Consider the following 13978-nt stretch of genomic DNA (forward strand, 5'->3'; position numbering starts at 1 on the left):
GTGAAGCAGGCACATCCCAGAAGCATGTAAGAAGCACGAGCCAGGGGTCTAGAATTTGAATCCTATGTCAGTTCCAGTACATCCACTTTTCAGGCTAGTCATAGTGCAGGATTCAAGGCTTAAGGGTCAAGTAAGAGGCGCAGAAATAATTAAAGGGGGTTGCTGATACTGTGAAAAGCAGAGGACTGCTACAAGTGGAGGAGGGAACAGAAGACCAGAAGAGGTTGCTGGTTCTGCAGGAAACCAGGACACAAGAATGACGATTATTACAAATGAAAGAAGGTGCAAGAAGAGAGCAGTGCAAAGAAATCTACAAGTGTAACAAAATTATGTTGAATATGTAGTAAGATTAGTAAGATGGGACACTTCAGTTTTGAGTGTCAGAAGAAGAAAAAGGATACGAAAAAGGCTGGAGAAGACCAGAAAGAAGTGGAGAACTAGTGGAGGCTGGTGTAAAGGGGCAACCACGAGCTGGTTTTTCCCAAGTAGCCCCACCACCGAGAAAATGCACAAGAACTGCAATCGACAGTGTGCGAATAGACGGAAGAATAGACTGAAAGAAGTGTTCCCTGGTGATTGATTTGGCCTCAGAGCAGATTTTTGTGAGGCCTGATGTGTTACATCGTCAGTTTTTGAGTCATCAGAACAACTGGGTGGCATAACTGGGCACCATGCAGAACTGAGGGGACCCCTGGACGTCCGGATTGAAGTGGCAGGGCAAGAGACCATGCTTTCAGTCTATGTAGCCGAGATGGAGGATCCTTGCCTTCCTGGTCTGAATTAACTGATGTTCCATGGGATGTGAGCTGGACTTCTGTTTCATGAAGCTGAAAGTTCGAGGAAAGTTGGTTCCTGTCACTGCAGTAAGACGTACCAGTTCTGGTGGTGAGGTGAGGGCACTCCACACCACACTGATACACCCCAAGGTCGGAACTACTGCTTCAGTGTAAGGTGAGTGGCTCTATTGACAGCTGTCCTGAGGTAGTGAAGCCTGATATACAGTGCAAGACGAAGGCCGGAGTGATGGTGGGGAAAACTTTGGTGGAAACAGGTGCAGGTGAAGTGCTGGTTGTGGTGGCCAATTTCTCCCGTGAGCCACAGAAGATCAAGGATGAAGAAATTCTGGGACTGTGCCAAGCCGTTGTTCCTGAATGGCATCAGAAGAAGGCCTGTAAAAGGAGTGTTGTCAAAGAAGATGGGTATCTGCCAGACCACTTGTAAGACCTATTTTCAAGGAGTTGCCAATGCCTGGATGACTCAAAAATGTTGAGGTTGAGGCAGCTGCTGACGAAGTTTGCTGATGTCTTCTCCAGCGGAGACCTAGATCTGGGTTGCACTGATCTGGTGCAACATAATACAGACACCAGGGATCACCACCTGATTAAAGAGCCAGCATGGAGGATGGCGCCAGCCCAACAGCAAGAAATGGAGAAGATGATGGAGAATCTCCAAAGTCAAGCATTCCTTGGGTATCAGCAGTGGTTCTGGTAAGGAAAAAGGATGACTCAGTTGCTGTGTAGATTATCGAGCCCTGAATGATGTGACAGTGAAGGACGCATACCCACTGCCAAGAACTGATGACACCCAGGATGCTCTGTCAGGTGTCAAGTGGTTCTCCATGCTAGACATGAAGGCAGGATATCATCAGGTCAAGGTTGCACAGGACAAGGAGAAAACAACCGTTTTGTATGGGCTGGGTTTATAGCAGTTTAAGGTGATCCCTTTTGGCCTCTGCAATGCCCCAGCTACTTTTGACAGTATAATGGATTGTGTACTGGAAGCCCTGCACTGTCAGATGGCCCTCATCTATCGGGACGATGTAATTATGGTTTGACGGACTTTCAACCAGGAATTAGAGAAGTTGTCAGAGGTGTTCAACAGGATCCAAGCAGTGTACCTCAAGCTGAACCCCAAGAGGTGCTTCTTGTTCCAGAAGGAAGTGAGGTACCTGAGACACATTGTAGGTAAGGGCAGCGTCGGTATTTATCTAGAGAAGGTGGCAGCTGTGAAAAACTGGCTTGATCCAACTTGTGTGAAGGAGCTACGAAATTTCCTGGGTTTGTGTACCTACTATCGGCGTTTTGTCAAGGACTTTGCAACAATAGCTGCACCTCTGCACAAGCAGCTGGGGAAGAGGCAGAAGTTTACATGGACTGCAATGACTCAGGAAGCCTTCGACGAACTCAAGCATGCGTTGGCAAGCTCTCCAGTATTGCCGTACCCTGATCAGAGTCACCCATGTATCTTGGACTGCGATGCTAGAGAGCATGGTATTGGTGGAGTCCTGTCGCAGAAGAAGAATGACAAGGAGTATGTGGTGGCATACTACAGCAAGAAACTCGGCCCACCAGAGCGGAACTACTGTGTGACCCATAAGGAGTTCGTTGCAGTGATGAAGAGCCTTGATTTCTTCCATCCCTACTTGTATGGGTCCCACTTCATCATCATGACAGACCCTGCGGCACTCAAGTGGCTGTGGACGTTAAAAAATCCAGAAGGACAACTGGCATGCTGGCTCGGGATGCTGGAGTAGCACAATTATGAGTTGCAGCACAGTCCTGGGTGGGTACATGGCAATGCTGACAACCGAGTCAGCAGCCTTGTGACCCAGAGTACCCGTAGTGTAGTAAAAAAGAAGTTCATAGCAAGAAATGCACCCTTACCACAGTGTCAGGGCCAGCATCAGAGGCAGAAGACCTGAAGAGGATGTGGAAGGAGGATGCAGATTTAAAACCAGTGCTAAAGTGGCTGCAGCGGAGTACAGTGAGACCATTTTGAGAAAAAGTTTCTAAGTTCAGCCCTGTGACCAAGAGCTACTGGAATCAGTGGGACCTTCATCGTTTGAAGAATGGACTACTGGAGCGTCAGTGGGAGACACCCGACGGCCTCAGCAAGAACTGGGAACTGGTCTTTCTGAAGAAATTGAGGTCTGGGATCTTGAATGAGTCTCATAACCAGATCACTAGTGGGCACCCAGGAGTGAAGAAAACTCTTAAGTCAGCTGCAATTGAGGTTCCACTGGACTGGAATGTGTCAGGATGTTGAAGAGTGGTGTCGGGCCTGTGATGTATGTTGTGCTATGAAGTGACCCATGAGATATTGCTGCGCCCATCTCCAGCTGTACCAAGTGGGTGCACTGATGGAAAGAGTAACAGTGGACATTTCTGGACCTCTGCCTCTCACTGAAAGAGGAAACAGATATGTATGTGTTGCCATGGACTACTTCACAAAGTGGCCAGAAACCTATGTCATCCGTGATCAAAAGGCTGCAACTGTTGCTCAGTTATTGGTTGACCAGTTCTTCTATCATTTTGCGATGCCACAAGGGCTACATTCAGACCAGGGTAGAAACTTCGAGTCTGCTGTGTTCCGTGAGTGCTGCAAGTTACTGGGAATCAAGAAGACCAGAATGACCCCACTAAGGCCACAGTCAGATGGGATGGTGGAGAAATTCAAGTGGACTCTGGGACAAGAACTGGCTAAGCACTGCAGAGGGACAAACAGAATGGGACCAGAAATTACCTGTGCTGCAAATGGCATATCAGTCTGCATCCCATGAGTCTACCGGCTACACACCTGCAAAACCGATGTTGGGCCACGAGTTACGCTTACCCATTGACTTGTTAATGGGAAGACCACCTGGTAAGGAGCTGCCTACAGACACCTGCAGCTATGCAAATCATGTACAGGAAAGGCTGAGGTATATCATCGAGTGTGAGAAGCCCTTAAGTTTTCAGAAGAGGTGATGAAGTGCAAGTTTGATGCCAAGGCAAGAGAGGTGAGCTTCAAGGATGGTGACCAAGTTTGGTTATACAATTGTCAGCAGAAGAAGGGAGAATCACTGAAGCTTCAGAACCCATGGGACGGGCCTTTCACTGTGTTGGACCTCCTATCAGACGTAATGTACCGATTTCAGGGAGGGAGAAAATCTCGCCCAAAGGTGGTACATGAGAATCATCTGTGGCAGTACCATGGGCCAGGACAGTATAGCTGGGACGTCTCTGAGGAATCGTGCTCACCTGTAGCTGAAGATGTTGAGGAGGACCAATTAGCTGAAGTACAGGAGGATGGTGACAGTTTCCCCAGAGAAGTGCATCAGGAAAGGGACCAAGACCTTCCAGGAGGAGTGACTGTGTGGAAGAGCAAGGATGTCATCGGAAGCGGTATAGAAGACCTAACAAGTTGAAGGATTATGCTGTGTATAAGTAAATGTTAACTTTGAATTAAGGATTATGTTTGTATCCATTGTGTAGTTTTGTCGGGACAACAAAAGAACTAGGGAGGATGGAGGGTTGAGAAGCAGGATTTTCTAGAAGCTGCTCACTGTTTCTCGTAGTTTTGTTGCAAGTCATAGTTGCTAGTCAGCCTGCTGTTTGTGAGTGTAGATATTTTGTAACTTGTACATTAATTTTTATATTCTTTTTCTCTATGATGTTTTATTTACGTGGTTGTTTGTTAAATTATGGTATTCAAGTTTGTTTGCTAAATAATTTAAAGTGTTATGCAGTGTAAGAAAACTCTGGCATGTTTTGGACTTCTCCAAGTTGGTAACTGTTGTAACCATTGCTTTGTCGGGAATACACAAGAACTGTGGAGAAGTGTAGAACACTATAGAATATTAGAAGCTAATATAAGGATGGGGAAGAGACTAGAGCAGGCTCATTCAGTTTCAGTTCAGTTTGAGTATAGTTCAGTGTCAGTGCAGTGCAGTTTGTATATTTTCGGTACTTGTGAAAATAGTGAAGTGTTGTTGGCAAACAGTGATGTGTTATTGCAGTTTGTGTATCTTTGGTGTTTTTGAATATAGTGAAGTGAAGTTGGGAAACATTAAGTGTAATTGTTTGGAAAATAAAGGCAGTGAGCTTAAGAAGCCAGTGTTTATTTACAACGACTCAGCTGGTCTTGTTGCACACTTAAAGGCTGCCTCTAGGAAGAACAACTCATTGAGCAACGTCCTACCTATTCTGTACTACTTCTGTTGTAGCTGGCAGTGTGGGACGGGGACATAAAAACGATGTATTTAACAAATAATTTATTTTTTTCTTTTGATTAAGTTATGATTCGTAAGTTGACCACAGCACGTTCATTCTGGCCTTACCAGATCAGTGACCCATTTAATTCAGTCTGTGACCAAAGATAGTTGGAATGGAGGGCTGAACTGACAAAAAACTGAGAAACTCACTCCTACCTCATAGCTAATACTCATGACGCTTAATGTAACCACGACACTTTATTCAAGTTAACTGTGTGAGAGTTGCATAGTTCCGTCAGATGAAAACAGTACGACTGTATTAAGTAATACATTTTCTTGTTACAGCACATATATGCGAGACGCGGGAATGTGAGATATGTGTCATGGACCTGAATCCACTGTTCTTCACAGACAATACTGCACTGAGAGGTAAGACAGTCGCACCCTTCAGTACATTATACTTCACCCAACTTAACTGCCTGCAGATTTTCCTTATAATTATAGCATACTTAACGCAGCTCAATGGCAGTATATGACAGTACCGGGGCCAACACATTATCCATAACACCTCTTTGTGACAAGCACCATATTCTAGTGTTAATTTATCTTTACACTCGATATTTATGTTTAGGAGATGGTAGGTTTTGGCAAAGACAAAGTGAATCGAGTATAATGAAGTATTGATATTGCAGGTTATGTCCATTGCTCCTTCCCTATTGATTTATAATGAAGTATTGATATTGCAGGTTATGTCCATTGCTCCTTCCCTATTGATTTATAATGAAGTATTGATATTGCAGGTTATGTCCATTGCTCCTTCCCTATTGATTTATAATGAAGTATTGATATTGCAGGTTATGTCCATTGCTCCTTCCCTATTGATTTTTCTTCCTCTCATTATCTTTCTCATTTCTCCTCTTCCCGCATCTCATGTCATCCATCATACCTTCATTACCCATTGGAAGGGCAATTGGAACAGAGGAGACCAATATTACCCAAGTAGCAATGTTTATTAGCCTATGTTATTTTAACTTTAAATTTATTTTTAAGCCCATTTCAGGTAGCTCAGCGGTAGGAAAAGGCAATATTATGGTTCTTCATTCATTTCACAGCCTCCTTTATGACTCTCCATTTTCTAGCATTAGTATAACATACCTCAGTATTCAAGATGGATGAGTGGTAATTTTAGGCCAGGTTAGAGTAAAAGGAGTATAGAAATGGTATTGCCGTAAGAATGGAACCACCTTTACTTTCAATGGTGTAAGAACCCCGTTATTTTTCCCAGAAAGCATGCGGTTCAGCCTTGCGGTTCCATGACGTATCTAGTTATATTCTTGAGAGGAGGTGGTGGCCGGCTCGGTAGAGGAGGTTCTGCTGCCCCAACAGACAACATTTTGAGTCCCGGCTGAGGCTGGGAACAGTTTACGGATCCGAATTTCGTTAAATCATACTTTACTATCCTACCATAAAATTCACCGACATGTCAGGAAAACATCCCCGTTAATACCAGTTCACCAGATATGTCTGAGACAGCCCTAATATATATTAAATATGGACGGTGAGTGTTAGCGCTGATGCGGTGACAGGCAGTGGTGCATGAGTCGTAAGAGGACTGCCGGGACTTAGGAAATGGGCTTTTAAACCTATGCCCAGAGCTGAACACATAAATATATGGATCCCTCTTGTACCAAAAGGGTCAGTGAAGGCTACATCTAATTCTGTCCTGTTCGAAAAGCCTCTCCTAAACTGAGTACATCGTAAGAAAGTATCAAGAATATATCATGAACCATGGCAGTGGTTCATAATAGACATCGCCCAGGAATCTGCTGGAAACCCTAATAGAACATTCACCTAAAAACCATGTTAGAAAGCAAAACTTTTCTTGAAACAACATCCAGGGGTTTCCTTTTCAATAGTTTAGGTCAGCCAAGCATTAATAATGTGGAAAAGAAGTGTTATAAGAAAGTTTGTTTCATTCGAAATTTGCAGTTTGTTCATATTATTATTATTATTATTATTATTATTATTATTATTATCATTATTATTATTATTGTTTCACAGGTCTACAAGAAAATCTGTTAGGTATTTCGGGATAAAAACTATCCATTCGTACTTAATGAGGTCACTGCGTGTGTCCATGACCTATTTTATACCAACTAATGGAAAGAGGATCATCCATCTTCTTGCTACACAGAGATTCCTCTATGCCATTTCAAGCACTTGAAAAGTCATTCAAGTATGGAATTGCCATCAAGTATCAACAGTGCATCATTAGCAGCCTAACTATATTAAATTGTACATTGTACTTCGTTATTACTGAGTGGAAAACTCTAGCTGGTAGATTACTTTCACTGGCAATGAAGCACACTTGTGGGAAAGGGTGTTTGCATGATCAACGCTCACCGGTGCGATTTTACACACTTACATTAATTTTTAACTCAAGGCTTTATTACGCTTTTTTTAGTTCATCCCTGAAGTCCCAGCAGGCTTGTGTGTAGACGTCACGTGAGACAACTGAAAAGATCGGGTTTGTGTTTTGCATTCTAACTGGAAGTGATTACGTTGTGATATCGTGACCTTTCCTTAAAGCAGACTAACACCAAACTTGGATAAGTGCTTTCAACGTTATTGGAATTAATTGTGACAGTATCCATCTCACGAATCAACTCAAGGGGGGCACAGAGGAGGAGGAAGAGGAAGAGATGGAGGAGGGGAGCGGGTCAGGGAAGAGATAGAAGAAGGGGACGAAGAGAGCATGGGGGAGGCAACTAATGTAGAGATGTTGTATGTTCAATTTCACAATAAATTATAAGAAAATATTCATCATTATGCAAAATGGTCGTGCAATGCACACAGCAGCAGATTTTGATTCTGTCTTGTAGTCAGTCTGAATACATAAGGCTCCAGATTTTACTCAATGCAACTTCTTAATAATTATTTTTCTTTAATCAGTTTGCAAAATATAGAGATTCTGAAAGAATCAATGTCCACTCTAAGAGGCCTCACAACTATAGTAAACAAAATGAAGACCAGAATTTGAAATAAAAACCAACAATCAGTGTCTGCAAAGCCACAACACCACAACAATGAAAATTAGTAACCTAGAAAATGCCAAATGTTTAGTGTCATAACATAAATGCTTTATTGATACCTGAAACACAAGAAATTTTATTGTTTAATTCATAAAGGGATTATAAAAAAAAGTAAGCAAATTAGGTAATTAAAAAAAATGGTAATTTAAAAATTGGGAATTGGGATTGCTAAAAAAAAAGTAAACAAACAAGGAAGGATCACTGAAGAGCATGCAACACCAGCAGAGTTTCAAGTAATGTTGATAATGTAAACCCAGAAATCTCTTTTGAATCTTTACAATCTGTCAAAACCAGAGTCAAAAGGAATTTGTGGGTTTAAATTGTCAACGTCACTTGAATCCTTGCTGGTTTTGCATGCTCTCCAGAGATCGTTCCTTGTTTGTTTACTATTTTTAGCGATCCCTATTCTCCATTTTTAAATTACTAATTTTTAATTTACCTAGAAAAAATACGCCATCGGGGTTAAGGGATTCAGCCTTGTGGATTTACTCCATTAGCTTTACACTCAAGGCATGTTTTTCACTTTCCTCTCTGACATATACTATGAACGAGAATCATCTATGGCCAGAGGAACATGGTAACAACATAGGAGTAAAATATGAAAATGCAGCTTCTTTTGCAGATAATGGATTATATTTGTCAGTTTAGCTTTATTACCTTCAATTATCTGCAAATATCTTTTCGTTTTTTTTTTTTTTTCATATTCAGATGTATTTTTTCTTCTCTATATTTTTCCAATTCAGTCACTGGACGTCTTTTTTCATTCTAATCTGACCAACTCCTGACTTTTATTCAGCTCAGGATGGACTCTTTACATTGCAGGGGTTAGAAACAGCGCCAGTGCAGACATTCAGGACGAGCGGCCTTTCCTAAGTTTAATAAAATAATTTGAAGGTTGGGAGAGTTTTTAAAAAAGAGAGTCACCTGAATTCATTGAGTTAAAGGTCGACTTTGTGGTAAAATATAAATATTTAAACTGTGCACTGAAGTCGTTCTGTTTGTAATTAGCTTAGCAACCAAACAGCTTTATCCTGCTGTGCTTTATTCTGATTTCTATCCAACTGTGTGTCATTCTGATATTTTTGCATGTAAGACCAGACAGCTATGTGATATTCACATTTCCATCGTGGTGTGTCTTATTCTGAAATTTATCTTGATGATGCTATGGTGCACAATGGCTAGTTTTGCTCATTTCACAGGCTTCTTTAGCCAAAGTACTTTGTGTATTACTTCCATCGTTTTGACCTGTGTTTCTCAAACTTTTCATTTCATTGCTCACTTGTGAGGATCTTACATCTCTCCTTCAGTTTCGTCTCAAGCTCCTCAAATGATTATAAAAAAAAAAAAAAAAAGATAAAAAGTGTTTTGGTCCTCTCCATTTATTTTAATGCTTACAACACTCAATCAGAATGCATATTTATTACATATCAGTGGGATGGATGACACTGTTTGCTTTCAGTAAGTCGACTGATTCGAGGTTGAGTCACTGACAATGCACATTTCATATCTGAGGCCACATCCAACCGGTATTGGATTTTTTATTTTATGTGCTGAAGGGAAGAAAAACCAGATTCACATACATATGTTGTGAAAAATGGCAAGAGGACTGTAAGTGCGATTTCACAAACACACTGATTTGCTACTTCCAGTAGCCTTTCATTGGTCCCCTAACATCTTGCCATGGCCTCCTTCGTGCCATGGTTCCCAGTTTGATAACCAGTGGCTTAGCCCAACAACAGATTTAGCCATTCAGGTAGACATCATGCCACCCTACGCGCACTCAATGTATTACATGCACAGGGAAGTTGAGGCACAAAAAGCTAAGTGATATATAGCTTGAAAATTGGAGCTGAATCAGTAGAGAGTATGTAAACAGCTGCAGGGCAGAGATCATGCCAAATCAGCCCTTAAGCAATTGCTTCTTTAATTTCTGACTCTAATGAGATCCAGGGCCGCATCTTTAATACACTGCATTCATACAACAAGTCCTTCAAGCTGAGTCCCTGGTCATTGTTGTATTTATGGCAATGTGCAGGCTGTCTTACTTGCAAGCTTGGCTGTAGAACTCGAGGAGACTTGGGACTTTCCTTGTGATTTAGGGGTCCAGTCTCTCCCTCGGAAATAAAATGAAATATGTCTTCTTTGGCAATGTAGGTGGACCAGACTTAACCCGCCGCATCCCATTGACGTGAATGAACGTCCACACATTTTGTCACTGCCAATCCTGTAGACGTACATAAACGCGAATCAATTGCAAGGTTCCTAATTTGCACAATTTTCAATTTTCGCAAGTGATTTCTGGTACGTATACATGGGACACCTTCCTCTTCAAGATGCCAGGCAGGGACAATGCCTTACCCAGCATGACCTCCCTACCCCCCCAGCACGCCATTGTCTTGGCAATTCACCTGTTACCAATGACCTGGCCAGTAAAGACATGTCGTGCCATGGTACGAAATTCAGGGTCACAGTGATTCCCCAATCGATGACAATGTGGAGGACAAACTTTACGTAGCATTAGAGGAAGAAACAGTCAGAAAAGATGATCAGGTAATGTCGCCAAAAAAGGTCAGGTATGTTGATGTGTTTCGTGAGTGAAACAATGCTTATATTGCCTATATTACTGTGTGAAAACCAATATACTCTCGTACTATATATAAATTCATACCAAATAAATTAATAAATAAATACCGTTTATGAGTGGTGTGGAATGGTTACCCTCCCATAGAACTCATTTTCTTTGGAGTCAGCCTGATAGAAAACACAGTAAGGTGAGGAGGCACTGCTACCTGTATCAAGTATTTTAAACCTCAGGTGAGCAATTTCTCTATGATTTTTTGATGTTTCTTACTTAAAGCGGAGGTTTGAACAAAAAAAAAATTTCCACAAATGGTCGGGATTGGGGGGAGTCAGTGGTAGGAAAATGGTTGGGATGGGGTGGTTTAATATTCCAACTTGCAAGCCATACCTGGGCAACTGGAATTCTGCCAGTTGACCCAGTCGCCTGGAATAAAAGTGTTGGCGAGGCTGAGGATGAATTATACGCACCTCACCCATAAGTTGCCATATACTGCCAGACCATTTCCGCCACACTATGACGTCTGCAGTGCGGTGTTATCTATCGGTTACATCATCCTGCGCCGTCAGTGATTTTTTTGTGAATGTGTTTCAGTTATAAACTACTGAAGTGCAACAGGCGTTCCCTTCACCCTTTTCACCATCCTGGGTGATGGAGATTTTCTTATGATTAGTAAATTGGTAGCTTTCTTTAGGAAGACCGGATTGATCAGAGTGATGTGACTTTTTTATTGTGTGGTTAGGATTTTTATTCACTGTACATTGGTATATTTTGTATAAATTAAATAGCGTTGACAGTTGACGTATTTGGAATAGTTCCTGCTTCTAGTTCTGTTTTTTACATTAATGTCCCCTATATTAACCCATTAGTGCCCGGTCATAGATCCCGTTGGAATTTTATTATGAATTTGGTACAAATAGTGCCTGTGGGGTCAGGATGACGAGTCAAAAGGAACATTTTCAAAATTTTAACCGGAAGTGGGTGAAACAGGTACGTCCTTTAAAGTACGTGTGGGCACTGTCCCTACAGATACCTATAAATTATGAAACATTACAACAGTCACTGAAAAATTATAGAAAACAATAAAATTCACTTTTGAAATTAATTTTAACTAATCTTAACAACTTTCTGTGAACTTTTTTTTACCTAGGAAGAAACTTAACCTAACCTAAAAATCGACACATTTACTGTTTTTCATCATTTTTTCTCATAATATTTCACCAATCTTCAGGCATTTTTCATTGCAAATGGCCGCAATTACATGAAAACATGTAAACGAAGGTTACTAGAAATGAAATGCAAGTGGTCTTAGTTATTTTATTTTCACATTTTTGAAACATCTCATGGAAATAAAAGATCCTTTACTGAAAAGAAAAAAAAAATCAAAAGTGACTTGGGCAGCTGGAGTGACCTCAACCTTACTGGTGGCTTGGCTGGTGACTTTGTGGTGGATTTATTGATAGTAGGCCTCAAAACAGTCAGGGATGGAGTGCCACATTGCACCTACGGCACCTGGACAGGGTCCTCTTCTTGCAGTGGCTACAGACGTTTTTCCTGTCTAGTGTTTTGATGACCAGGTGTTTGCCGTTGTCCCTCCTGACGTCAGCCAGGGTGCTGGGGGATAGGACAGGGAGAATGTGGATCCGGCTGGTGTTGGTTTCCCCATGGACCATCACTGCCTGATGGTTCATCAGCTGGCTCCCCACGTGATTGGGGTCTTTTGGTCCACCATCCTCGCCATCACTGTCCTCGTCACTGACAGCTTTATCCTCATCAGGCAGGAAGATGACAATGTCGGTTGGTTGAGTGGGTGGTTTATCCTCCAAAAGTGAAAGAATTTGTACCAATGACAGTCCAACTGTCCTGAAAATAATGGAAGGAAATATTATTTTATTTTCAATATTTATAGCATCATCAGTCTATCTATCAGGTCTATCAGTATTATCTATCAGGTAATATTATACACTTTATGATTCTTCTTCTTCACATTTTATATGCTTACATGTTCATTTCTGTGGTATTTTCACTTATTTTATGATTTTTTCGTTCCATTTGCCTAAAAAAAAAAAATGCCCTATATTACATGAAATTATGCCAAAAAACGTAGAAACATTATAGAAAAGGCTATAGCATGAAATATATACGACAAATGAAAAAAAAAACATGAAAAAGTAAGTAAAAATAGCTAAATTATACACACACACAATATTTTCTATGTCTGCAGGGACAATACCCATGCATACTTTAGAGTACTTCTAAAAATCAACTTTCATATAGGGCAAGACAATGCAAATAATATGTAACTATACTTTTTCACATACAAAGGTACATCTTTCAATTTTTTTTTAGAAGAAAAAAATTGTGGGTTAATTTAGTATATTTACCTTTTTTTATAGATGAGATTCTTGTGACCTGAGCCTCCTTCCATCCTCACAGAATGCCTTCAATTTAGTGGCCTGTAGCAGGGAGTTGTGGTCACTTCCAACACAATCAACTGTACTTATTGGAATGTACTGGTTGTCTTTTGTCTACTGAAAAATAATTATCTGCAAATCTTTCTGGAAAACAGAATGAAAGAGGTGTTTATGACGAATACTTTCCACGTCCTTTAAAGTACTCGTGGACACTAATGGGTTAACCCATGTGCCTCGCCTAACAGTGCCCAGATGATAAATGAATGTGTTCATACAGAAAGGTCTGGGGTATTTTTGATTGGTAATGTTCTGTTGGGCAAAGTGTCTCACTTTCTGTATATATGTAAATATTTTTCATCCTTTTGCATAAGTTCCCTTAATTAGGGTCGACAGCTGACGTATAATGAATAGCTCCTGACTTATCTGGTTCTCCTTCATATATATATATATATATATATATATATATATATATATATATATATATATATATATATATATATATATATATATATATATATATATATATATATATATATATATATATATATATATATAAATATATATATATATATATTGTTTGTTTTTTTAGTTAGTTGTTTTCCAGGGAGGGGCACTAACCCTCCGCCAACCCTTTTAGTCGCCTTTTACGACAAGCAGGGATACTGGGGGAGTATTCTTGAAAAAAAAACCCTACCCCCAGGGTAGTGAAGACGAAGGGGAGCTGCAAGGCTTGGTGGATGAGTTTGAGAGAGTGTGTAAGAAACGGAATCCAAAGGTGAATGTAGGGAAGAGTAAAGTGATGGTCTTTGAGAGAGGTGAAGTCAGTGAATGTACAGCGAGGTTGGATGGTGAGGAATTGGAAAATGTGAGTACGTTTAAGTACTTGGGTAGTGTGATGAATAAGGATGGAGGTTTGGAGGGT

General features: G+C 40.8%; 1 protein-coding gene across 1 annotated transcript in view; it reads left to right on the plus strand.

Annotated features, from left to right (window-relative positions):
* LOC145395784 (uncharacterized) overlaps positions 1 to 13978 on the plus strand; it is a 49713-nt gene that overhangs the window by 19529 nt on the left and 16206 nt on the right. The window contains exon 3 of the mRNA XM_080269321.1: positions 5318 to 5401. Coding sequence (XP_080125447.1) covers positions 5318 to 5401 — 84 coding nt within the window. The remainder of the gene's footprint in view (positions 1 to 5317; positions 5402 to 13978) is intronic.

The sequence above is a fragment of the Coenobita brevimanus genome, chromosome 33 (assembly GCF_032717465.1).
Source record: "Coenobita brevimanus isolate Jiangsu-jjx chromosome 33, ASM3271746v2, whole genome shotgun sequence".
Taxonomy (NCBI): Eukaryota; Metazoa; Arthropoda; class Malacostraca; order Decapoda; family Coenobitidae; genus Coenobita; species Coenobita brevimanus.